The sequence below is a fragment of the Nuphar pumila genome, chromosome 12, assembly GCF_984573655.1.
Source record: "Nuphar pumila chromosome 12, dmNupPumi1.hap1.1, whole genome shotgun sequence".
Classification (NCBI taxonomy): domain Eukaryota; kingdom Viridiplantae; phylum Streptophyta; class Magnoliopsida; order Nymphaeales; family Nymphaeaceae; genus Nuphar; species Nuphar pumila.
In genome coordinates this window covers 34138413-34166275 of record NC_143260.1, presented here as the reverse complement: position 1 = coordinate 34166275, position 27863 = coordinate 34138413, and the positions used below count along the sequence as shown (strand labels likewise).

Sequence of the window (27863 nt, the reverse complement as noted above, 5' to 3'; positions counted from 1 at the left end):
TTATTTAGGTAATGTCTACTAACTTTCTGAAAATATTTGTAGGCTTTGAATCGCTTCGCAACTATGGTGAAAAAAAAATGATGCAAGGAAGGTGTGGCAGAAGGTGGTTGCCAATCGATTTGCAGACATGCTGCACACTATGAAGACTGCAGCAAAAAAAACATCTGACCTAGTAGATGATCCATTACTGTGGAAGGGCCATGGCCTTATTACTATCAGGAGAGATTACTGGGATGAAATGTGCGATAAGTGGGTGGGAGATGCATTTAGAAATCGCTCTTCGAAGGCTGCACAAAATCGATCGAAGATGCCCGAAGCCCATCTACACACAAGTGGATATAAGACATTTGAGAGCCACCTGAAGAAAATGGTAACTCATCAATATATAATATTAATTTTATAAGTATTGTTGCAAACTTGTGTACTAAATTTTTTGTCATTTAACTTCGCAGGAAACAGAAAAAGGAGGCAGTGTAACATATAAGGATGTGTTTGTTGAAACACATAAACGAAAGACCACGGGAGTCTTCGTATCAGAGAAGGCCAGAACGACAACGGTATGTATTTATTCTATTAATAATCGTTGCAATATATATGCAAGTTATCATAATGTTATCATTAATTATTAATGAATACTTTAAACATTATTTTGTAGGAGGCATATGAGCAACAAATGGTAGAGCGATATGGCGATGACGCTACTCAACATCCATCATTTGATCATACAGCATGGGTGACTGCAGCAGGTGAACCCAAAAAAGGTTGTGTGTTCAGGTTTGAGAGTAATATGAACACTTCACCAGTTATTGCTTCTTTCAGTTACGACTCACCGACTTCTTGCGCCGACATAAGCTCCAAGGAGCAGACTATTCTTTCTGGTGATGATGTGCGCCAGATCGTTACGGAATCACTGAATAACTACTTCCATGACACAGTCGCCCCCTTTCTCCGAAATGAGATCAACAATCTTGTTCTGAACAAAGTATCTTCGATTCTAGGTCCCTCTCAGGTATAATCACATATTCAGTTTTTTGTCTGCCTTAGAACACATATGAGCATAATCGAATAACATATATAACTTTTTTCCTGCCTTAAAGCACATATGAGCATGATAAAATCACATATAGAGTTTTTTGCCTGCCTTAGAGCACATATGAGCATGCTATATTAACATATAGAGTTTTTTTATTGCCTTAGAGCACATATGAGCATGCTATAATCACATATAATTTTTTTTGCCTGCCTTAGAGCACATATGAGCATGCTATAATCACATATTCAGTTTTTTGACTGCGTAAGAACACATATGAGCATGATAGAATCACATATAAAGTTTTTTTTACTGCCTTAGAACACATATGAGCATGTTATAATCACATATTCAGTTTTTTGACTGCCTAAGAACACATATAAGCATGTTATAATCACATATTCAGTTTTTTGACTGCCTTAGCACACATATGAGCATGATAGAATCACATATAGAGTTTTTTTATTGCCTTAGAGCACATATGAGCATGCTATAATCACATATAATTTTTTTGCCTACCTTAGAGCACATATGAGCATGCTATAATCACATATTCAGTTTTTTGACTGTCTAAGAACACATATGAGCATGATAGAATCACATATAAAGTTTTTTTGACTGCCTTAGAACGCATATGAGCATGCTATAATCATATATTCAGTTTTTTGACTACCTAAGAACACATATGAGCATGTTATAATCACATATTCAGTTTTTTGACTGCCTTAGCACAAATATGAGCATGATAGAATCACATATAGAGTTTTTTTATTGCCTTAGAGCACATATGAGCATGCTATAATCACATATAAATTTTTTTGCTTGCCTTAGAGCACATATGAGCATGCTATAATCACATATTCAGTTTTTTGACTGCCTAAGAACACATATGAGCATGATAGAATTACATATAAAGTTTTTTTGACTGCATTAGAACACATATGAGCATGCTATAATCACATATTCAGTTTTTTTACTACCTAAGAACACATATGAGCATGTTATAGTCACATATTCGGTTTTTTGACTGCCTTAGCACACATATGAGCATGATAGAATCACATATAGAGTTTTCTTATTGCCTTAAAGCACATATGAGCATGCTATAATAACATATAGAGTTTTTTTATTGCCTTAGAGCACATATGAGCATGCTATAATCACATATAAAGTTTTTTTGCCTGCCTTAGAGCACATATGAGCATGCTATAATCACATATTCAATTTTTTGACTACCTTAAAATACATATGAGCATGCACAAATCACATATAGAGTTTTTTTACTGCCTTAGAACATATATCTTTTATGATAGAATCACATATAAATTTTTTTGCTTTGCCTGCCTTAGAGCACATATGAGCATGCTATAATCACATATTCAATTTTTTGACTGCCTTAGCACACATACGAGCATGATCGAATCACATATATAGTTTTTTGCCTGCCTTAAAGCACATCTGAACATGGTAGAATCAATATAGAGTTTTTCTAGTTGTCTTAGAACACATATAACATGCTATAATCACATATTCAATTTTTTGACTGCTTTAGCACACATATGAGCATGATAGAATCACATATATAACTTTTTGCCTGCCTTAGAGCACATATGAGCATGATAGAATCACATATAGAGTTTTTTATTGCCTTAGAACATACATGAGCACATGATAGAATCACATATAGTGTGTAATTTATTTCATTATATTTTGTTTATCAATACTGACTGTTCTTTTCTTGTGTAGGCTGCTAGCGATAATCAGCGTAGCGGAGCTGAAGGGACAGATAAAGGCAATGAACAAGAAGACGCACAAAATCTTGGCGATGATTAGAGAACTGTGTTGAAAAAGTTTTATTTTTTTATGTTTCCTAATTGTAAATAATTAAACTTGTTAATTTTAAGGTGGAACGATTAATTGTTGTAGATTCTTTTTATATGCAATTTTTTGTGTGGTTTGTTTTTTATTTAAAGAAAATATAAATTGTACAGGAAATATAGATTGTACCGTTCTCGGTATTTAATTTTCAAATAAATTTTTTTTCGTGTTTGCGACGGATTAGCGACGGAACCATCCGTCGCTATTCATATAAATCTAGCGACGGCCTAGCGACGGACGTAAATCCGTCGCCAAACTGTGGTCGTCGTTTAGTACCGGCGGATTGGTGACGGAATACAGCGCTCGTTAGTCCGTCGCAATTAGCGACGGACCTGGCGACAGAATAAATTCGTCGCCAGTTAGCATCGAAAAATTCGCGACGTAAGCATACCGTCGTTTCGTCGTCGCTAATCCGTCGCTACGCCTTTTAGCGACGGAATGTGATCGTCGCTAATCTACTGTTGTGTTGTAGTGGTATACCAATATCTATATGTCTACCAACATATATATATATATATATATATATATATATATATATATATATATATATATATATATATATATATATATATATATATATATATATATATATATATATCACTTTCAACATAAATGTATACCAATATCATTATTAGTATACATGTCCTGTTTGATGTTTTCCTCCAAACCCATCTCCAATCCACCTGCGTCCTCCCGTACACTCCATGTGCCACTTCCACTCTCTCGACCATGAATCCTAGCTACGCCCCTCACCACTCCTATAACCACCTCTACAAAATTCTGTTCTTGATAGTTATTTGTTACCTGAACCAGTCCGGTACTGCCAGGTGGTGGGGTCCCCAATCCCCACAAGTCTTTCTAGTGTTCATTTTCTTAATGAATGGCAATCAACTGTTGCGAATTGGATGGCTGGAAATTCTTGAAACATTGTTTTGTTTAATGGCTTTTGGGTGTTATTCATGGGAGACTAGGGTGCTCTTCTGTCCAAGGTCTTTTGACCTCTGAAAGCCTGTTTGAATATTTTCTCATTTTATTTATGATTCATTGGCGAAGACTCTAGAGTCTAGAAACTTGGTGCCCAAGACTTGCAAACACAACAAATTTGACTTCACATGCTCTGTGTCAAAGAGTATCGGAAGCAAATAACTCAGAATTTTTGGTAGCTAAGGATTTGGATGGTTGGTGTTTGTTTGTTTTATGTGCCAGTCTAAATAGAACAGGTCTCGGTTTTGTTCCCGGTACCCATACATACCGACTTCTAAACCAATTCTTGATCTTGTATAGATCTTGGATCCATTATCCAAAATGCATGAGATTGTTGTATAGGAAACAGATTCATTAGCTGTCATGGTCCAAACCCGTCAGCCTATTCACAATTTCTCATTTTCCTACATGAAACCTCAATCGGCCCATACTCCACCCAAATTTTTTGTATGGTTACGTGACTCACATCACATATGGATCGGGTTCGTTTAGTCCTCTTATCTGAACTTGGTACATTATGTTAGGACACAAACCCTTTAAAAGTAAGATCCAAAATACATATTTCTACGAATTTGGATATGGAATTATTAAGATTAATTGTTGAATCCAATAGGATCTGGTTTAGTATTTTATACCAAATCTACGTTCACATTGCTTTGGATTAGTAGTATTTTATACCAAATCTATGTTAAAGTTTGGATCAAATCCAACACATGCACTTTTACACGTAAAATGCTTGTTTTGTTGCCCTCTTTTTTAAGGTACCAGCTGCCATGTACGTTTTAGATCCAAAATCAATGCTACCTTTTAAAATCTCCTCCGGATCCGGACATGGAGTCAGACGTGCATATTTCAGGTCATGCAAATATGACTTGTGTCTACGAACCCACGTAGGGATGTCAACAGGTCAGGTATAACCAGATACCTGACCCGAATATGAGTGCATTAGGCAGGTTTGTAAGCCAATTTTGGATACAATTAATAACCGGATCTGGCATTGGTATTAACTTTTGCATTCAAACCTGAACCCGTATCTCAAAACCCCACCCGATTAAGTGTAAATACCTGGTTTTAAGCTAGTTGGATTTGGGTTTGGTTTTACCTTTTTTCATTTTTAGTCTGAATCCTATTAGGCCAAACCCGTTTAAGTTGGACTTAGTAATGCCTAAATCCATCCCGAATCCGACCCGTTTACATCCCCACCACGATACCCCCAACGTCTTTACGAATTTGTACTTAAAAAAAAACGTGATTTGATGGCCGATATAATTTTGAAAAAATGCAATATTTTCAAAATATCACATATTCTGAAAATATCGTTTTTTCTCAAATTAACGTGAAAACAGTTTTTGTGTTGCTTTTTATTTTGTTTACAATTTGTACATTTTTATAGTTTATATGTCTTTTACATATTTTTTTATGATTGTAAAAAATCAAAAATGTTGATGTACGCCCTTTGCTGCGGTGCCCAAGCTGCGTATACTAACTGGTTGGCAAGGGCTAGGGGTCATAGTGACAAAAGTTTTTATCGGCAATTTTTTGTTTTTCAAAAACTCATGAGAAATTGAAAAAAATCCATAAATCTTGCATTTTTTGGGCAAAATCTCAGCAATAAAAAATAATTTTAAAAATATAAAAATGATTTTTATAAGAAAATATTAATAACATTTATTAATATCGTGTTTAAATGGCAATAAATAGCCATTTAAAACGTAAATATCACGTTTAAATCGTGGTATTTATGTTTTTTTCACAAATCTTGCGAGATTTTGAAAATCTCGTGAGAAATTGCTGTTTTAAACTTTCAGGCAATTTCTCACGATATTATTGCGAGATTTTTCATAAATTTTGCGATATTTGTCACTATGGTGGATCGGGGCAGGGGACAAAGTCTCCACCTCCACCCCGATTCAAAATCCTACCCTCCATCCTTGGCTTCATCCCCGCACAGGTTTTGATTTTAACCTTCATCCCCATTTCATATCCTCCATTCACGGTCCAAACGGTCCACTGCTATCCCTAAAGAAGGATTGTCACCACCGTCCATCACTTCAATAACTACTATTCCTGCCTTCACAATAAACATTAATGGCGATTAAAGTGATGAACGGTGGTGATTTCAAAACACCAAAAAATTGTATTTTGTCAAATTACTTCATCCGTCCTCACTCTCGATGGATACCTGACCTGATGTCAATCTATGAGCGAGGCAGTTTTTTTTCTGGGTATCAATGAGCAAAAAAAAAAATCAAAATATTTAAATATCGCGAGATTTCGCTTCGTTGAGATTTTCCAGATAATGGGCTCTGCGGACAACTATGACACACGGACACGCCAGATCAGCTGCTTGATACGATTGGATACACCGACTCGGACACAACACTACATACGATCTTTTTTTTATATTTTTAAATAATATTTTACTTTTATTTCAATAAAATTTATTTTAACATAAATTATTTTATTTGTTATTATTTTTTATAATGAAAAACCCTCTCTGAAGCCAAGAAAACCCAAGTAAGGCCCAACGCCATGGCTACTCTGCCTTAAGTGGCCCACTTCTGAAATCTATGGACACACGTGTGCGTCAATGGGGTTTGATTAGTGTCTTTGTATCCGTATCGATAACACGGTATCACATCATAAATTTTTAATAAACTTTTTTATAAAAATCTAAAAAAATAACATAAATTATAAAAAAATCATATCACATAAGACAACGATGAATTACATAAAATGCAACTATAAATTCGCATATGAAAGCAACTACATAATTTAAATTAATAACAAACTATGAAACAATGTAAATAAAAGACAACTACTTAATTTAAATTTTAAACACAATTAAAGTCTTATATTTAATCAATAAGAGTTCATGTTACATTTAACCAACGTCTTACATGCCGTTAGGGTCTGGGTATGATGATAAATAATAAGACCCGAGTCTGGACCCAAAGGTTCGAATAGTACGTGGACCTGGGTACACTTTGTGAAATTTTATATCAGACCCAGACCCGACCTGATTAAGACCCACATTTTTTTAATGTAAAAATGATAAAAATATGGTTTTATCGAGTATGGTCCAGGTAGGTCTGGTTCATGTAGTTTTTATCGGGTTTGTATTTGATTTTTTTTATAGTGGACTCGATTAAACCTAGGTTCGGATTCGATACCATACCCCAAAACTGGGTCCAAGTCTGATACCACTTGGGTCAAAAACAACCCTGACCCATTGTATCAATGGGTTGGGTTTGGTTTGGACCCAGGTAATATCAGACTTGGACCCATTTTCGGGTATGGTATCGAATTTGGACCCGGGTTTAATCAATTCCACTAAAGGAAAACCATACCCAGACCCGATAAGAACTACATGAACCAAACTCGGATCATACCGGGTAAAACCATATTTTTTATCATTTTTACATTAAAAAATTATGGGTCTTAATCGAAACTCCAGTCAGGTCCGGGCCTAGTATAAAATTTTACAAACTATAGCCGGGTTCATGTATTAAAGACCTTCAGGTCCAGACTCGGGACTTTGTATTTATTACCGTACCGGATCCTATAGAGTTTGGTTTGCGTAGGGTGCGGGTAAACCAGACCCGTTGACACACCAACTCACAAGTCACAACCACTCCGATGGCCACACAGGCGGTGGTAAAATTAAGTTTTTATTGTTTAAAAAAAAAAAATCCCGCGTCTACCTACTCATTTTCTGAGAAGGTTTTCGAACTTTCGGACATCTTACGGATGACATCACGCCACACGTCCCCAAAATTGTCCGCACCAGAACACCCCCAGTCTCTATATAAGCCAAGCCCCTCCTCGGTCCTCTCATTTCCCGTCCATCCCTTGCAAATACTGCGGTTCATTATGTGCCCTTCCGAGAGGCACCCGCCGTCCGCGGCCGCCGGAAAATCCGACCTGAGGGACGCGTTCGTCGTGCTCGACGCGGACGGTGACGGCCGAATCGGCCCCGACGACCTCCGGGCCTTCTACTCCGGTTTCTCTGGCAGCTGCGCTGCCGACGACGAAGAGATCGGATCGATGATCTCGATCGCGGACGCCAACAAGAACGGGTTCGTCGAGCTCGACGAGTTCGAGCGGCTGCTGAGCAGCCGGCTGCGGCCGGAGGATGCCGAGCAGCGGGCGCTGGAGGACGCCTTCCGGGTCATGGACCGCGACGGCGACGGGGTCGTGGGGTTCTCTGACCTAAAGGGATACATGAGCTGGGCGGGATTCCCGGCGAGCGACAGAGAGATCAGGGCGATGCTGCGGATGGGCGACGGCGACGGCGACGAGACGACGGGGATCTCGTGCGATGCCTTGGTCAGGATCCTGACCGTCGATCTGGGTAGAGGAGGTCGTTGAAGGGCGCGTTTTGATCGGACGTTTTTTTTGTTGTTTCGATTCTCGATCGAGCGTTGCTTGGGTCGCTTCTTAGTCATTAAAAAACGAGTTTGTCATACGCATACTTATCTTCGTTATACAATACAAAGTTTTTTTTCATACAAACCCGTAACAATATCAAGAGGATGGGGTTTCAGCTTTTCAATTGGTGCATGCTTTGTCGACACAACATCTATTTTGGTCGTGTGAAGTGTTTTTAGAATTATTTTTTAAAACTTAAGGGTTCTATCAATTGTACGGCAGGATGGTAGATCTTATCCTCAGCCCTGTTATAATTAGACGAAAAAAAAAGTGAAGGATTATTTAAAAAGTTTGGTTATTTACAGTGTGATATGGTTCATATGAATGGTCAGAAATGATGCTATTTTTTAAGATATCCTGTTCAACCTTAACCGTTTGACTCATAAGGTCTTGGCTGATGTATATGCTATCTTGTATATGCTATCTTCTGCATATAAAGACCTGCTTCTGTCGTCAACCCATCTTCGTCTGGATGTTTGTGGTTTAGATGAGTTTTATGTTTTGTGTTTGAGTTTTTTCTGTTTTTTTTGTAAATGGTGTTTTCATGTTTTATGTTTTGGTGTTGTGTTTGTGCTTGTGAGACTCAAGGCTTTGTTGAGTTTCACTTTTAAGTAATGTTGATAGCTTTTGGGTTCTCTCTCTCTCCCTTATTTGTGGGCCATATGGGATGAAAAAAAGAGTCAGACTAATATAATTAAAGGACCACAATAGCAGATGGAACAAGTTATAATTTGATTATGTTCAATTTGGTGGTCACGGTTCAAGTTTCGTAACAAAAAGATAGGAGGCTTCCTGATTATAATAGAAAAAATGCTAAAATCTAGGAATTTTAGATCTTGGTCCACATCCAGATACTGAAGTTAGAGACCGTGTCAGGTTAGAGGGATCGTCGACGGTAATTTAGATTATGTTCATCAATTAAATGAACGGCAGGCCAAACACGACCATTTTTTTCTTATTTTCAGCCGCTGATTATTTTGTGCGCTTTAAATGGGTCTCACAGAGACTTTCAGAGCCATTTATTGTAGATGAACGGCATTTAAAGCTATCAATTCCTTACGACCAAATTGTTGAAAAATAAAATAAAGATTGAATGAATACAAATAAGAGAAAGCCTACCCACTAAAAAACATGCCAAAGAAAAAATTTGGGTGTTTTTTTCAAAATTCTGCCTGTACACGTGTTCATCACAAATCAAAATCAAGGATCATGAATTTTGGATAGAAAAAATGGTATTTAAAGCATAAAAAAAAATTATGAAAATTATATGCTATTAATTTTTGAAACTTATAAAAACCTATCCTGCATCGAATCAAATGCTCTACGAACTGAACAAGCATATAGATCACATCCTATCAGAATTTTAAAAAAAAATCAAGAATTAAAAAAAATCTAAAAAAATGTGTGGTGGATAAATTTGACATGTTTTTGGGAGAAGCAGATCTGGTCAGGCTGAAAATGAGCGTTTTTGCTCATGCGGACATCGTGGCCATCCGATTTGCATTTTAAAAAGCTCAAAAGTCAACAAAACCACGTGGCATTCATCCAAAATGCAAACAGACGGCCAAGATGTCCGCATGAGCAAAAACGCTCATTTTCAGCATGACCTGATCTGCTTCCTCACGTGGGTAGGTTTCCATTCTTCATATAAATAAAATTATAATATAGGAAGAAAAAAGAAAAAACACACTAAATATACGTGAATCAATCAAAAGCTTACATAAAAAGCTTTGACACCCTCTTTGTTTCTCTTTTTTTTTCATTTTATTTAATTTTTCAACTCACATATTTTTTATAAAGTATATGATTCAAATAAATATTTTTTTTATAATTAATATAAAAATTAATCAAGATGAGATAAAGTTGAGTAATTGATAGACGAAAATCTTGAAAACTGCAATTGCCCTCCGAAGAAAACAACCAACTTCACGTTATTATCGATTCCAACACAAATTCCCTAGAGTGTTTCACACATTAGTTGGGCCCTATGGTTTAGGGTATGTACTGCAAGGTATATAATCTTGTTTGCTCTTCTATGCTTTTGCACCCCCACGAGTGTCAAACTTTTGCCGTTTGGAAGTCACAAGAAATTGATGTTTTAAACTTTCAAGTAATTTCTCACGATATTTTCATGAGATTTTCATAAATTTCTCAATATTTGTCACTGTGATCACTGGATCTTCTCCCATAAATACCACTCTCTTGTTTTGTGTCAGCCTTCGCTGAGCCATTTCTAAGGATGTATGCTGTTGGTACAGTCAAAGCAAACTTGACCATAATAAGGTAACTCATCGGGGCTTAACAGATTAGTTATCTATCCTTAAAGTTCTTAATCTTCTTTCGAGTTATTTATATAAAAGAAAGAAGATAAAGTGACTGATATTCTTCCAAGTTATTTATATAAAAGAATCTAAAATCCAGACCAGATCCAACGAACTAGAGTTGAATCCAGGATGAATATTCGATCCAAAAAACAACAACAGGAAACTAAAGTTTGACAGGGTTTGATATGCATCTGCAAATAGATCTGATAGAAAACACTATCCTAAATCTGGATGGAGAAAGTATGATAAAATGGATTGTACTCTGACACGAATACACATCCTGATCTTATTTTAAGATCCATATCGGTGAATAAGGTGTCGGACTGGGTTAGAAGTTCTGACCAAACCCGATTTACCTGGTACAATATCCCCGTATCCAATTCCAGACCAAATGACAAAAATCAGAAAAAGGGGAAAAAAAGTTCCATACCTTGATAACGTGAATAATTAAATTATTACAAACTTTGTTTATTCTTCTGAAATTGCATGCGTGACCAATCTTCCCATCTTCATGGACAACAAATAGTTTTGTGGTTGATGTTGGATGACATGCCAGGTGGCAGAACGTGATTGGACGAAAATAGGCATCTGGCATCTCAGACGAGGTCAATTCCCCCACTCTCCACAAGTGCCTTGATCGACTTGTACCGCAGGATGTAGAGATCATCAGCAACCAGGTCCACAATTTCCTCCCCACTGCCGTGTGTCAGAGTTAGATTGAGCACAAGATATCAAGCTTAATGCGCACGCACACATACACACACAAATTGGTTCCACTCATCCCCAATGGCATCCCTATCTTGATAAGCAAGTTTTTTTTTATCAAATCAGACTCCACAGATGCCCATCTACATCATTCATTTAGTAAAGATCGACCTTTAAATTGCTGAAATCTGACTTGTGTGCAGGACTTTTTAGCAGTTCAAAAACCAATGGTTGACAAAACACAAATTTTTGTAATTTAAAATGGAAAAAAATCCAATTGAAGGGTCGACTCCTATTAAATCAACCATGCTGAATTCATTTATAAGGTCAGATTTGATCAAAACTTGCACCATGAGATTTAAGAGGGGTATGAAGATGTGGAATGACATAGGAGATGAATGGAACCCGACTGTCTTCCCCCCCCCCCCGGGGGGGGGGAATAAATTAAGAGGGCATTTGCAACATCGAACGAGGACTGCCCGGATGCCAGTCAGACCCCGAGGATCCGACTCTGGTGACCAAAAGAAACGGGACAAAATGGCCCCAGTGGTGGCTGGATCACTTTCGTATCAAATGCAGGCTGCCCCAAAAAGTGGGACGCAATCATCCCACAGACGATTGTAGCCCTTGTTTCAAACATCCCCTAAGAGATGCTGAAGCACCAGGATTAACAATCACTGGATTGATCAACTCCGGTGACCCTACAAAGCTGATAAGCTGATGAATGGGGGTACTGGCTGTTATGCTTGTGTATTGATGCACGCTGGGCCAACAATTCTGCATTTGTGAAAACAATACTAAATCCTATATACTTTATGTAACTGAAGCCCTGCATTTTGAAACAGAAAGGGAAATCAGATTCCTGGTTTTTAGGGAATATGAAATCCTGCATTTGGGTCTATTGGATTTAGTGCCTGCTCCATGTGTAGATCTCATACTTGGTTCTCTGATCCAAGGGATTCAAGCACTCCCCTACAGCTCCACATTCAATCAAGCTACTTGTCTTTTGTCAGATACGATTGTGCATGTACTTGGGTTTCATATGATTATCTGATTCACATTTGAAAACTCAGTTCAGATCTGACCACATTAATGATTAGATCTGTAAGGATGCATGGAATCTGCGATAAACACCAATCAACTGGTTGAATATTTGAACCAATTCCAACCATTTGTCATTCCCACTGATCAGGGGCATACACATGCACACTTGCATAGACATGCAAGCCTCAGCCTTTGAGACGAGCGCCCTGCTCATATATCATGGATGAAAGCACCATGATTCACCTTCAAAACTGACAGCCTAAACTAACGGTAGGATCTAAATTTCATGCAGAAGCATAGCCTTTTGGCCATCCAATTTCAAGATAAAAAATCTGCATTTATGGCCTAACATGACGTGACTGAATTGCTAATGTAATGAAAATATCATGTGTACAAAAATAAAGGGATGGAGAGAGGGAGAGTTACTACTTACTAGTCATCCAGCTGGAAGGATCCAACAGACTGCGTGCTTTTGCAAAAAACAAATGTGTCCAGTTGGGGTTCAGGGACTGCAGAGCAAAAGCCAGAGTCAGGGATATACTCAATTCATATCCATATGTGTACACATGTTCATTGTAATCCACCAACAGGCAAACATAAAAATGAAAAAATCATGCAGCCTTTATGAACACCAGTTCATCCACAAAATCGCATTCCAACATTGTACAAGCAGAAAGTGTGAATACTAAGCGAGAGAAGGGCAAAAGGGACAATAACAGCACAATAGTCAATAATGTAGCAAATGTAAACAAATTGCATAAAGAAAGGGGACACCTAATTGTAAGATGTAGACTGAAAAATCATGCAGATAAAAGAAGCCATTGATTTTGGTGTGCTCCTGAAGGAACATTGTTGCATCAGGTACTTTGACAATAAAGCATGGTGCATACTCCAACCAAAACTCAGAAATAGTCAACCAGAAATTGCACAAGTCAGTACCGGAAAAAATCAAGTGATGCAAGAGTTGATCATCCACATGGATGCCAAGCTAACGAAGAACAAACAGCTAGAGCCTCTGCAAAGGTGAACAGGTGAGAGAATAATCTACATGAAAACTTTTACAAGTCAATGAAGGACCTTAGTTAATAAGTGGCACCTCTAATAAAGAAATGCATTTAAATGCACTTGCGAGGCAAAACGCCTCAAGGTCCTCAACTGGTGGAGGTATCAAGTGCAGTTGCAAGGGTCAGGCATTGTGAAACTCATTGTTCCCAATTCTCAAGACACCATTATAGAGTGTAAGATCATGTGAAGCACAGAGACTCCAGCATGGTGAAGTTTTCAGCCAAGAATAGAGACCCTAGTAACAACTCTTATCCTTCTAGCAGATTTTATGTGATAGCAGCGTGGAAATGCCCTTTTTTGCATTATAGTGCAAACCCAAATATATACATGCAAGCCTGTTAGACTGACCATAGCAGGCTCAGCTTGCTCTATGAGACAAGTCCACAGATTTTACGCCTGTTTGGTGAAAAAGCAAGGCCTGGCTCAAACTTCAGGCTTTGGCGAAACTGATGGACTGCTATAATGCATGATGTACATGTAAATTTTTCTTTCGGTTCCTGTATTGAGAAAGAGAAGAGAAATAGAGAGGGAGAGAAAAGAGAAAGATCGACTTCGGCTGTCACGATTTCTGTTATGAAATAGTGACCTAAACTTAGGTATTTAAGTTACATTAAGGTATGGGTCTGGGTCTGGTGTATCCAGACCCGATAAATGAAAAACAAAAAATACATTACATGTTACATGGATTGGGTACATGGATCGGGTCAGATCCTATGCACCTTTTTCACCCCCCCCCCCCTCAAGTTGATCATGGTTTTGGACCATGAACAACTTACTTTTAAGCATCCAAAAGCGATCCTTGGTTAACCCTTTTGTAAATATGTCTGCAACCTGTCTTTCAGTACTGACAAACTCAGGTTCAATCTCTTTTTCTTCAACCTTCTGTCTCACAAAGTGTTGGTCGATCTCAATGTGTTTGGCACGACTGTGATGTACTGGATTGAATGACATATTGATAGCACTTTGATTGTCACAGAGCAAGGCAGTGTGGGAGATCTTTTCTCCTACTTCAGTTAGAAGATGCCTGATCCATTTGACTTCGGCAGTGGCAGCAGCCATGGATCTATATTCAGCCTCAGTGCTTGATCTAGCGATAGCTTTTTGTTTTCTACTGCTCCAAGAGACTAAATTTCTTCCAATGAAGGCACAATATCCTGATGTAGATCTTCTTTCGTCGGGATCTCCTGCCCAGTCTGCATCACAATATACAGCAATTTCGTGCTCGTTTTGGCCATGGGACTGTGGTAAATATATCAATCTATGTCACATGGGTGCGGGTGCGGGTGCGGGTGCGACACGGGTGCGGCGCAATTCCAAAAAATTTGGACACGGGGACTCGGCTATATATATATATATATATTAAAAAATATATATTATAAATATATATATTTTAAATATTATAATTATATATATAACAATAAATTAACACATAAAGATTGTAAATTTTAAAGCAAAAAAAAGCAATTCTTAACAACACAAACTTACCAAAATATAACACATAAAGAAGCTTGTGAGTGTGATAAACAACAAAACTTATCATAAATCTGCCTCATCGTCTGAATTAGAAGGAAGAACAGGATCGAGGTAGTCCATGTTGAGAGTATGTAAATTATGTTCTCCCTCCAAGTCAAAATCTTCTGGATTTACATCTCAATTCTTGGATGGTCCACAACTGCATCAAAAAATCACTATATTAGTATCTAACTTAAAACTTTGAATACAAATATGAAATATTTAAATACAAACTTTGAATACAAAGAAAAAAAAGTACCTATACTCTTCTTTGGTGCAGCGAGAAATTAATCGTAGATTTGAGTGAACATATACCAAATCCTCTGCTCTTTTACTAGTGAGTTTGTTTCTTTTAATGTTGTGAATTTGAGCATATGTACTCCAATTTCTTTCACAACAAGATGATGTAGCAGGTTGGGATAACAACTTCATTGCAAGACGTTGCAGATTTGGTGTCTCTGATCCATATGTTGCCCACCAATTAAGGGGATCTTCCTCGTCCCTTGCCACAAGTGCTGCTAAAGAATCAAATCTTCCAGTAGAAAACTTGCCAAACTCACTATTTACAACCTTAAACATGTGAGGATCATTAAAAACTCTTCCCAAATATATCATTCTATTTCTTGATATCTCAGGATCTTCATTTGGAGAAACACGACCAACACCTGCTGTCAACCATTTTTTGCATAGTATTTTGGATTGAGAGAGTGTGCCATGCAATGCAAAGGTGTATTGCTTTTATCCCATCTTCTCACTAAAACTGAATGTACATGATTGTAAAATTCTGAATCATCAAGTGCAATATCTTTCTTCTCATGTTTAAAAATGATACTTTGAACTTTTTCAATCATATTGTCCCACATTTCATAAATTCTATGAAGCATGGGTACATCTCTGTCAACTTCTCTCAGCATTTCCCAAATAGGCTCTGTAAATTCAACAAAAATATGTAATTTTATCCCACCAAAAATCATCACAGATGCATTTTTTGATAGCTTGAGCCTTGACATCATCTTCAGTACGATAAAAATCCCAATCTTGATCAGCCACCATCATCATCAATGCATTCTTGAGTTGCTTAATTCTTTTTATCATAACAATTAGAGAAGCAAAACGAGTTTCAGCAACTTTCAGTAACTTGAGATCAGAATGCCTATTAAATATAGAAAGGGCATGATGATGGTTTACAACAAAATTTCTAATATTTCGAACATCATGCTCTATTTCCTCAATCCATAAGCACATTTCATGTGCATGTGCATCATCTTTTGATGGATTGCATATACTCTTAAGTGCCAAATTTAAACTGTGTGCTGCACAAGGAGTCCAAAAAATATGTGAATATGTATCTTCACTTGCCAAATTCATTCTTGCACGACTGCAAACTGGAGCATTGTCAGTAATGATTTGCACCACACTTTCTTCACCCACTTCATTTATCACTTCAACAAATAATCTCTTTAAATATTCAGCATCTTTATACTCTCCAGATGCATCAACAGTCTTCAAAAAGATTGGCCCATTTAGTGAATAAGCAATGAAGTTTATCAGTGGTCGCCTTTGTATATCAGTCCACCCATCAGAAACAATCGACACTCCATGTCGTTTCCATGCAAATTTTTGGGTCTCTAGCAAGTCTTCAATTCTATTTTTTTCCTCTGCAAGAAGGACTGTTCTTAGTTTTTCTGAACTAGGAGGCACATAACCACTCAAATTGCAATTAGCCAAAGATGTAATCATATCTTTCCAATATGGACTTCTAGCTACATTAAAAGGAATTGAGCTTGAGTAAAAGAATCGACCAATCTTTTTATCAATTTCTGCTCTTGCCGTGTTTTTGAATGACGCTTGTATTGTTTTATTGCTTTCCATCTTTCTTTTCTTTAAAAGCTCTTCTTGTGTATCACTAGCAGTAGGAAAAGACAAATTAATCGAATCGCTTTTCATCTCTGCAATTTTCTTCTTTTCAGCTTCCTCTTGTTCTTTTTTTAATTGCTTTAACATGTCTTTGTCAACCCCAGAACATGCCCTAATTCCTTGACCACGAATATGCAAAAGATGTGCTTTCACACGCGTATAAGAACCTGTGAAAACAGTCTTACATAGATTACAATGAAACTGCACATTCCCACCACCACCACTACTAGCTTTTATCCCTTTTGTCACAAGCCTCCAAAGTGGTTGAGAAACATCTAATTCAGGGTTAGAACTTGAACCAAATGTATTGACACTACCGCTAGAACTCGCCATTATATCTGAAAAGTGAAAACTGAAAAGAAAATAATTAAATAAGTAAATAAAATAAAGTTAATAAAACAGGGAATATTGGAGGGGCCGAGCCCCTCTTCTGCGAGCAGAGGGTGCAGGGAGGGGGGCCGAGCCCCTCCTCTGCGAGCAGAGGGTGCAGGGAGGGGCCGAGCCCCTCCCCTGCGAGCAGAGGGTGCAGGGAGGGGGGCCGAGCCCCTCCTCTGCGAGCAGAGGGTTCAGGGAGGGAGGCTACGAGCAGGGTCGACATACCTGACGGAGGGGGAACCGGTGGCTGCCTGTCGCCGGAGTTCGGATCGCCGGCGTGGTTGCAGGAGAAAGCTGCAGGGGCTGAGGGGGAGAGGCAAAATCGAGAGGGTAAGCCCCTCTCCCTGTCGATAAACCCCTTTTAGGGTTCGGCTGCCAAAAAAAATTTGGATCTGGGTCGGGTTTGGACCCGACCCGACCCGGATCCAAAACAAAATTTAAAACTCGAACTGGACAATTTTGGACTCGGTCAAAGTTGACCGAGTCCAAAATGTGGTCGGACTCGGCCCGGACTCGTTGACCGAGTCCGACTCGGAGTTGACCGAGTCTGGGCCGAGTCCAAAGCCGCACCCGAGTCTGTGCGTGTCGACGCGGGTGCGGCAACCCTTTAGCCGAGTCCGTGTGACATAGATATCAATCCATCCCCAATAGTCCCTTTCAGATATCTAAGGATCCTCTTGACCGCTTCCATATGTCCAGTACGTGGCGCATGCATAAATTGAGACACTTGATTGACTGAATAAACAATATCAGGTCTAGTGAATGTGAGGTATTGTAACATTCCTATTATGCTGCGATATGCTGCGATACCTGGTGGGGTCATCACACAGATCTCCATCATGAGCGCTAAGTTTTGATGAAGTACACTCGGAGTTCCTAGAGGTTTGCAGTCTTTCATGCCTGTCTTGCTGAGAACATCTACGGTGTACTTGTGTTGAGTGAGTGTCAATCCATGAGCCTAGTTGTCAACTTCTACACCAAGGAAATAGCGTAGAACTCCAAGGTCTTTCATTTTGAACCTTTGACCTAATAAGTCTTTTATTTCTTGAATGTGGTCCGCAGAGTTTCCTCTGATGATAATATCATCGACATAAATTAATAATAGAGTGGTCACAGGTTGGCTTTTAAAGATAAATAATGAGTGGTCCAGCATGGAACGTGAAAATCCATGTTTCTGAATTTCAGATGAGAAGCTATCAAACCAAGAGCGAGATGCTTGCTTTAGGCCGTAGATGGCTCTTTTTAACCTGCATACATGGGTTTTATAATTTTGTTCTTGATATCCAGGGGGTTGTTCCATGTATACCTCCTCATTCAAATCCCCATGTAAGAATGCATTTTTTACATCAAGCTGACTCAACTTCCATCCATGTTCAACAGCCAGGGAAATGATAATTTGAATCGTTCTCATTCTTACAACCGGACTAAAGGTCTCATCATAGTCTTGCCCTGCTTCTTGAGTGAATCCTTTTGCTACAAGCTTTGCTTTATATCGTTCAATAGTTCCATCTGGCTTGTACTTGATTTTGTAGACCCATTTGCATCCGACAACATTTTTGTCAGGTGGTCTGGGAACAACTTCCCATGTTCCACATTCATGCAAGGCTTGCATTTCATCATTCATGGCTTCTACCCATTTCATAGAAGTTGCTGCCTGATAATACATGATGGGTTCTTCATCCTTATTGATGGCAGTTAAAAACAATTGAAAGTCCAAGGAGAAGTTGTTATAACTAACCCACCTGTCAATAGGATGCCGTATGCGGTTTGATTTTCTGACTGCGAGGGTATGAGAAGGGGTGGGATTGGCGGCTGAGACCTGATCTAAAAGGCTTGATGTTGTCGGTCTCTGTCTGAAACAGACAATGCCTTTGTATCTGCCCGGTACTTCCTCTGCATTCTGTGACCCCGACGTCCCAGTGTTCTCAAAAACCTCTTCTTCTTGTCGCACGCAATCTGAGGAACATGTTTCATTAGAGCCAGCAAAAAACTCTGAGCTTAGCCAAGGATGGTAAATTTCAGTTGTCATACTCGTTGTGTTAGCTCCGTGATCAAAATTTTGTTCATCAAAGACAATATTTCTTGAGGTTCTGATACGTTTGTTGGTGGGATCATAACACCTATACCCTTTGTAGTCATCTGCATATCCTACAAATTTGCACTTTTGGGCTTTGTCTTGAAACTTGTTTCTCAGGGACTGATCGATATGCACATAGCAAACACATCCAAAAACACGCAGATCATAATAACTAGGATAAGTTCCAAAAACACAGTGATAAGGAGACTTATTTTCCAAAATAACCATAGGCAGTCTGTTTATCACATGCACGGCAGAATGGAAGGCTTCTGTCCATAAGTTGATGGGAAGATTGCTGTCATGAAGCATACTCATGGCACTTTCAACGATATGCCTGTGTTTTCGTTCAGCAATTCCATTTTGTTGAGGGGTGTGAGGACAGGACACCCTTCTTCCTAGTCCATTACTTTGAAGAAAAGAGATAAAATCACGAGATGAGAATTCCCCACCTCCATCAGATTGGAAAAATTGAATGGACTCAGAAAATTGATTTTTGACAAGTGAAAGAAAATTTTGAAACAAAGAGAAGACTTCCGACTTATTTTTTATGAAATATATCCAAGTGTATCGAGTATAACTATCAACAAAGATTAGATAGTATTTGCTCCCAGATCCAGAAACAACTGGGGCTGGTCCCCATACATCAGAACAGATGATCTCAAAAGGTTTTGAAGCTCTCTTATTAATGGAATGAAAAGGCAATACATGACTCTTGCAGGAAAGACAACTGGAACATTTGTGACTGTTCTCATCCCTATTTAGACTTTCTTTTGGAATGAGATTATTAGATACAAGTTTCTCAATGAAATGACCCCCACAATGTCCTAATCGACTATGCCATAAGAATGGCTTATTACATTCAGAAATACTAAAAACATTAGCAGAAGAAGATGAACACGACTCTAATGAAGGCTCTGAAATCAGGTGGACAGAGCGGACAACATGACAAGGAGCTTCTTCAAAGACATACATATTGCCTCGTCTCTTTCCTTCAGCGAATGTTTCCTTCGTGCGAAGGTTCTTGACCTGCACAGAGAAGGGAGTGAATTCAACTAAAGCATTATTATCATCAATAAGTTTGGAGACAGAGACAATATTTTTCTTAATGTCAGAAGCATGAAGAACGTCAGAAAGAGTAAGAGTGGAATGTGACATGGGAATGACAGTTTTTCCAACATGAGAAACAGGATGGTGGGATCCATCTCCAGTGACAATCTTACTTTTTCCAAAATAAGGAATGGGATTAGAAATCTTACCTGCATCACCTGTTACATGAGTCGCTGCCCCTGAGTCGACAAACCAGGTGCCTTCATCGCTCTGCTTCAATTTCAACTCTGACAAAGCAGATATCAACAAATATTTAATCTCTCCACTGCTTGAGAACTTCCTTTTGTTTTCTGTCTGTGGACCCTTTCCTTTATTCTCTGGATTATGCCAACAATTCGCCTTGATATGCCCCTTTTTATTACAAAGGAAGCAGGTAGGAATGGATCTTGACCCCTGCGCATGAGCTAACATATTTGGAGTGGGAAGTAAACCACGCCCTCCGTGTCCACTTCGCTCTTGTCCTCCTCGTCTGTGTCCTTTACCATAAGACACCCCTGTGGCAAAAACTTCTTGAGAATTTGTGTGAGCGTGAGATTCCTCATAGAACCCTTTCAGAGTCATCTCATACTGAATTAATTTTGCTCGCAACTCATCAAAGGTAGGAAGAGCAGGGAGACATAATAGGGAAGTGACGATCATGTTGTAGTCGGATCCCAATCCACTCAGAGTCTGTTGTACCATATCGTTGTCATTCACCGCGCATCCTATAACTGCAAGTTGATCTGTGATAGTCTTCATCTTGTTCAGATATTCCATGATGGTCATGGAATCTTTTCTCAACATCTAGAATTCCCTCTTGAGAAAAACCATTCTCGCTTGCGAAACTTGTGAATATGTTTGAACCAATTTTTTTCAAAGTTACAGAGCAGTACAGTTGTCGGGGATGGCAACAAGGACCTCTTGGGACAAGGTGGAAGTGATGTAAGCAACCACCGATTGATCTTTTCTTTCCCAGTTGAGGTACTCAACATTCTTGACATACACAATTGAACTTACTCCTTTGTCGTCTTTTTCTTCTCTCGTAACAAATTCGAGTGGGACGAGAGTGGTTCCATCAAGGTGACCTAAGAGACCATGACTCCTTATAAAAGGAATAATTTGCCTCTTCCAAATCAAGAAGTTTGAGGTAGTTAACTTTTCATAAACGAGTTGAGTGAGAAAACTTGAGGAAAGATTGGATGAAGAGGAATGAAGATCCATGAAAAGGAGTTTTAACAAGAAAGGGAACCCCCTTTTTGAGTATTGACAGATTGCTCAGTCTGTAGTCAGAGTGGTTTGCTGATGGCCCTTTTTTTTTCTCGGCTGTAGTAACTCAAAGATAGACCAATCAGAAATCGTCAGAAGAAAGCATTGAGTTTTCAATGTGAATCCCACTTGTAACAGTCAAAACAAGAATGATACGAAAAAAAAACAAAGGAGGGCAAAGGAATGAACAGATTTTCTGTCCCACAGCAGGCTGAACAGCAAAAAAATTTGTTGGATCCTGCGTGAACAGATTAGGGATTCACGTGAGATGTGAATCCACTAAATGAATAAATCGCATAAATGAAATTCACGTGAGATTAGGGATTCACGTGGGATTCACTGCGTGAAAAAAAAAATGGGAAAACAGAAAGGGGAAAACGAGAGGTGGATATTGAAATCGTGATAAAAAAATCAAGATTCACGTGAGATGTGAACTGATTAGGGATTCACGTGAATCCTGCGTGAACTGATTAGGGATTCACGTGAGATGTGAATCCACTAAAGGAAGAGATCGTGGAAATGAAATCCACGTGATATTAGGGATTCACTGCGTGAAAAAAGGTGTGAAAAACAGAAAGAGAAACGAGAAGTGGAGATTGGAATCGTGGTAAAAGAAAAAACTGAAGGAAATGAAGAAAGGAGTAGGCGAAACCTCAAACCTTGATTTTCGGCACCTTCGGAATCCACTTCAACCCTTAGTTGGATCTTGGCTCTGATACCATGTAAATTTTTCTTTTGGTTCCTGTATTGAGAAAGAGAAGAGAAATAGAGAGGGAGAGAAAAGAGAGAGAGATCGACTTCGGCTGTCACGATTTCTGTTATGAAATCGTGACCTAAACTTAGGTATTTAAGTTACATTAAGGTATGGGTCCGGGTCTGGTGTATCCAGACCCGATAAATGAAAAACAAAAAATACATTACATGTTACATGGATTGGGTACATGGATCGGGTCAGATCCTATGCACCTTTTTCAGTACATGCAGTGATAAGGCTTCTTCCAAGACCCAATACAAGAAAAGATTTATGATAAAATCAGTTGATAATACCATGTCTAAGTTAATGAGACACAAGTCCAGTAGCAGATTTGTTTCTTTCTCCAAATCTGTCAATAGAGTTTTATCATCAACAGCTTTATCATTAACCTCAAATTTTTACATAAACATATTTTCATCGTGCTATCTTTGAAGATAAAAAAAACAGAACACATTCATGAGCAGCATAAGTTTATGTTGATAACCTAAATTTGTGGTCTCAAACAATATAAATAGTGCACAGATTATACTAATAAAATTATCAGAATGGCAGTAGCAGAAAGTTTGAATTCCAAATGCATGTGGAAGAATGAAATAGATGGATCAGTCATGTGCTACTCTCACTGCAAGAGCCTCAACATGTTGTGCACATCCATGAGCGCAAGCACATAACAGAAATGATGCACTTGGATCATAGGAGTTGATCATAGCTTTTATGATGCAAGTGAATCACAAGAGTTGAGAAAATTATGTACAGAGAGCTTCCTTTAGGGCTATGTCACATGGGTACGGGGGTACAACATGGCAATTTCAAAAAATGCAGGTACAGGGACACGGATATATATATACATATATATATATATATAATCACATAAATACAAAATAAACTGAATACAATCAAAATATATATGATATATCTAAAATATCTATTATGTACTGAAAATATAAAGTTATAAACTGAAAATATAATTATAAATTATAAATTGAATAAAACTTGTATGTACGGAGGGTAAAATGGTGTGTCCAGATGTCGACGTGTGTCGACACACGACACGGGTACAGAGGAAAAAATGGAGTGTCCATGTGACATAGCTTTAGGGACTGTTTATAAGAAGACTTCCACAAGATTAAGTTGCTGGTTTACAGTAGCATGACAATCCCACAAGAGGTTCATGATAAAGTTATGAAAAATGGTACATTAGCAATATCCCCATTCAACAAGAGTTGGAATTTTCTTTCTGTTAACAAAGTTTCAAAGATTTCTACCTTTAATAATATTCAAAGCATTAAAGACCAACAGCAACATTCAAAGGAGCTTAACATAACCAAAAATCCAAAGAACAGCATCCAATTCAAGACCAAACACCAGGTAGACATAAATGGATGAGAAGGTTCCACACATTTACAAATAGGAGCAGGCAACAGTAAATACCCATGTCAACCTCTTCACTAGAGATGGATTGCTTCAAAATGGACTGATAACCATAAGGCAATTTTCCCAGCACAGAATGTTCAAGATGTTTTTCCATGATATCTGTACACCTGGCCAACACCATGATGAGTAAATAATATCAAATTCAAAACAAGATTACAAAGCACAAGCATACAACTTTGAAGGAATATTGGATAACAACTTTCACCTTGCAGCAAAATTCTGTTCTTGCTTAGAAAGCCTATTCCAAAGTTCAGTTTTAGAAATGTGGAACACATGCTTCTCAATCTGTAAAGTTGAACAAATAATAACAAATCTAAAGAATTAAAACATGATAGCTCTGAGATTGTATCCGATCAATAGCTGATAGGTACCTTTTGTAGCCTAATCCGGAGATAGGACCTCAAAAGAAATAATGTACGGTCCAAGTCCATGTGGAAAAGGGATAGCATGAGATCTTCAGTTCCACCCCCAGAAAAATTATCCATTATATCTTCCTGAACAGATTCAGTCATCAAGACATAACATCATTCAACTTTTGCGCATCAAATGATAGACATGAAGATAGAAAACAAGAAAAAGGACCATTAATGCAACACATTGAAATATCACTTACAGTTGATATGCCTTAAATTCTGTTTTTTAGTGAACCTTGTTCTTTGGTTATTAAATGTGACATGAAGCAGAAATTGCATTCAGTTTCTATGCTTATAGTTTCACCTGAATGCTGAAATACATCATGTAAATTCTGGTTTCTTACATTATGTCTTATAATATATAAAAATATTCCAAGCTCTCCGTCAATAAAAAGCCATCATCTGATCAAAACACCTGTCTTCTTTAGTATATCACAGTGATGCACATCTATTTGGTTCTGTATCATGAACTAGAGCTTTTGATGCCTATTCAGAAAATCGCATAGGCAAATTGTCTCACTCATGAATAAACGACTGAAAAATCAAAGCATACTTGTGATATGAGAGTGTATGTTAAAACGAATCAAATACCAATGCAATATGTATCACCAAATTTGCAATAAAAATATTAAATAAATTTGAAAGTAAACATCGGTAGCTAAGCCAAGTAATCACATACAAAATAACGAAAAAAATTATAAACCTTCCATGTCCCCATCAAGTAAACCCAGAATAAAGTCTCAAACTATCCATAGTTAACCCAGGATAAAGTGCTGAACCTTTTCTTGTCTATGGAGGAAGAAAAGGTTAGTATTTGAATAGTTGCCAAAGTTAGCTAATGATGATCAATGGACTAACATGACCAAGTATTGCCAAAATAGGTTACATCCATTGACATAGCTTCCTGATCTAGTACATAGTTGTTTCTGATTTTTTTAGGCTGCCATAATCACTGAATGGTGCAAGTAATTAGAATATAATAACGTGAGATTGTTGATGTGGTGTTCATCGCTTGGATCATAATTAGAGTGAGAAAAAATTATGTCACTGATATTTGACATACAAGAATGCGGTAGTTGCACTCTACATCTGTAGCTTGAGGGTACTAGACGTGCCCCAGATAGGAAATATAAGAGCATACCTATATATTCCCACCACGCTCGCAAGTCATCTTCTAAACTCTAACTTCTTTATTGAAGGAGACACACGAGAAAATTATACTCATCAATGATAGATTTTTCGTTTTGTCCTTAGACTTCAGTGCCTTTGACTAGCATAATCATCATCAATAATATTAGCCTGTTCATGAAAAAAATCCTAATGCCAACTTGAATGTTACAAAATCAACAAGTCCAAGCAACCAGTTCGTATTAAGAACAGTGACCATCTAAAATGATAAGCAACAATCAAGTTTTAGAATGATAAACTGAATTCAATTCGTCGAATTCCAACGAAGTGATTCGATACAAGTTATTTTATGGAAGCAGAATAATTTTAGGGGATGAGCAACGATCAAGAGACGAATGAGGATTTTAGTTCATCAAATTCTACGATGGCGATTCAATCGACATGTATTGCCATCAGATGTTGTTTCTGTAAGTAGGTAATTCACACGCACCCACATACCCACAAAATCCGGATAAGTCAGGATATTGCGTTAGCTCCAGAACGAAGTGTCGCTACGATTCCCGCGCATTTGTATAAATGGGTGCATCCAAACACGCCATGAGGGGTCTTATGCATCCACTTATTCCAAAAATGGGAACAGATTTGGGATATGAAGAGGCGCAGCAACAATACAAAATCCCAAATTATCCAATTTTTCATCCGATAAGTGGGCGAATCCAAACGCATCCCGGAACAAGAAGCGGAAACGAGACCGAATTGCGATTGTCTCGAAAGGGAATGATGATTAGACCTTATTGGCTCAAAATCTGTTCAAGAAGAACTCACTCGCGATCGGATTTGGTCGCGGAAGGTCTCGACCAATTGTTCCTCGTACTGGAGGATCTCTGGGGCCGCTTTCTCGTTTCTCCACGCGCGCTTCAATAGCTCCACACCCGAGAAGGACGATGGTGATGAGGAAGAAGCGGGATCTTGGGTCCCTAAGAAATCGTCTCTAGACGACGAAGAAGAAGCCATTGCTAACGACCGAAAACCCTAATTTGGAACTCTCTCTCTCTCTCTCTCTCTCTCTCTCTCTCTCTCTCTCTCTCTCTCTCTCTCTCTCTCTCTCTCTCTGTGCGCGCGCAAGAGGGAAAACGTTTCCTTCTATTTGAGCTAGGGCGTTTTCCCGCCAATAGGAACAATTCGAGAGCGAGACCGATTCACCGAGACGGTTCTATTCAAACACGAACCGGTTGAGGAAAAAGGGTGTTTGGATTGTTGTCACAGTCGCAAATATCAGTTGGGTGCGCAACCTAATAGGGATGGCAGTGGAGCAAGGTGAGGAGGGCCCCGTTTTCCCCCAGTCCACTGTCATCCCTTCAATCGAATAAGATATTAGCATGAGTCATGCAAATAGGGGTGTCAACGGGTCAGGTTTGGTTCAGAACCAGGTGAAATCAGACTTGGACCAGATTTTTTGGTATGGTAACTTAGGTTTAATCGAGTCTACTATGAGAGAAACCATACTCGGATCCGATAAGAACTACATGAACCATACTCGGTAAAATAATACATTGAAAATTTGTGGGTCATCGGGTCAAACCCATGTCTAGTATAAAGTTTTACAAACTATACTCAAGTCCTATCTCACCCATACCATGGGATAGATAAAATGCCGCCATGTGAAGCAATGATATAAGTTGGCCATTTTTATTGTTTAGTATTGGAACAAAACACAAATTTTACAATAGGAGATATTTCCCAAATATCCAGCTTTCTAAAAATGGCATGGCTTTTCAAACATCATGTTTAAATCACAATGCTTTCAAAACCTTCAAAACGATATCAACTTGAATTGGCATCCATTTTAGGCAACCTCTCTCTCTCTCTCTCTCTCTCTCTCTCTCTCTCTCTCTCTCTCTCTCTTCATCCAACAAAACTAAATGAGGGACAACAAAACTATTTAAAAAAAAGGTAACACATCTTTCTGGCTACTATAGTTCCTTAGATCCAAGGTGCATCATCATCATCATTTAGGTTCTCTATGATGAGAATGGAACACTCACGAATAACTCATAAACTTTTGGTTTCATATCTCACATATACCATAAGATCTTACTGTTAGATTCTTTTTATCCAAAAAAAATTATGTGATTTTAGTAAAACGACTAAACACATTATCAATAGCATTATTAATAGATCAAAGAAAAAAAAAACAGAAAGAAGAAAAGAAATCAATCACACAAAGAACAAGGCTTGAATCAGCAAAAATTAAGGATTTATAAATGTAAAAATTATGCACCACACTCCAACAGAGTTTGCACATTTTGAGCATGTTCGCAACTCATGGTTGCGACAGGACATGTAGGTTGAACACGTCTAGGTGAACCAATGGCGGGATCAATTTACTACACCAATTCCTTTTGTGGATCAGACTAGTTCATTATTATAAGCGTTTATT

The 27863-nt window shown here is 38.3% G+C and overlaps 1 protein-coding gene and 1 pseudogene across 2 annotated transcripts; one reads left to right on the top strand and one right to left on the bottom strand.

Annotated features, from left to right (window-relative positions):
• The first annotated feature begins 7732 nt into the window (after nucleotides 1-7732).
• On the top strand, nucleotides 7733-8958 carry LOC149820636 (calcium-binding protein CP1 pseudogene; annotated as a pseudogene). The gene has a single exon (XR_016426534.1). The product of XR_016426534.1 is annotated as a calcium-binding protein CP1 pseudogene (transcript).
• Nucleotides 8959-11201: 2243 nt separating this feature from the next.
• SLD5 (DNA replication protein-like protein) lies at nucleotides 11202-26437 on the bottom strand. Its single transcript, XM_089981838.1, has 6 exons — nucleotides 26249-26437; nucleotides 24254-24376; nucleotides 24088-24167; nucleotides 23880-23989; nucleotides 12830-12905; nucleotides 11202-11343 (listed from the first exon to the last, which is right to left on the bottom strand). The coding sequence occupies exons 1-6, from the start codon at nucleotides 26435-26437 to the stop codon at nucleotides 11244-11246; spliced, it is 678 nt and encodes a 225-aa protein (XP_089837964.1). The 3' UTR covers nucleotides 11202-11243.
• Nucleotides 26438-27863: the final 1426 nt, after the last annotated feature.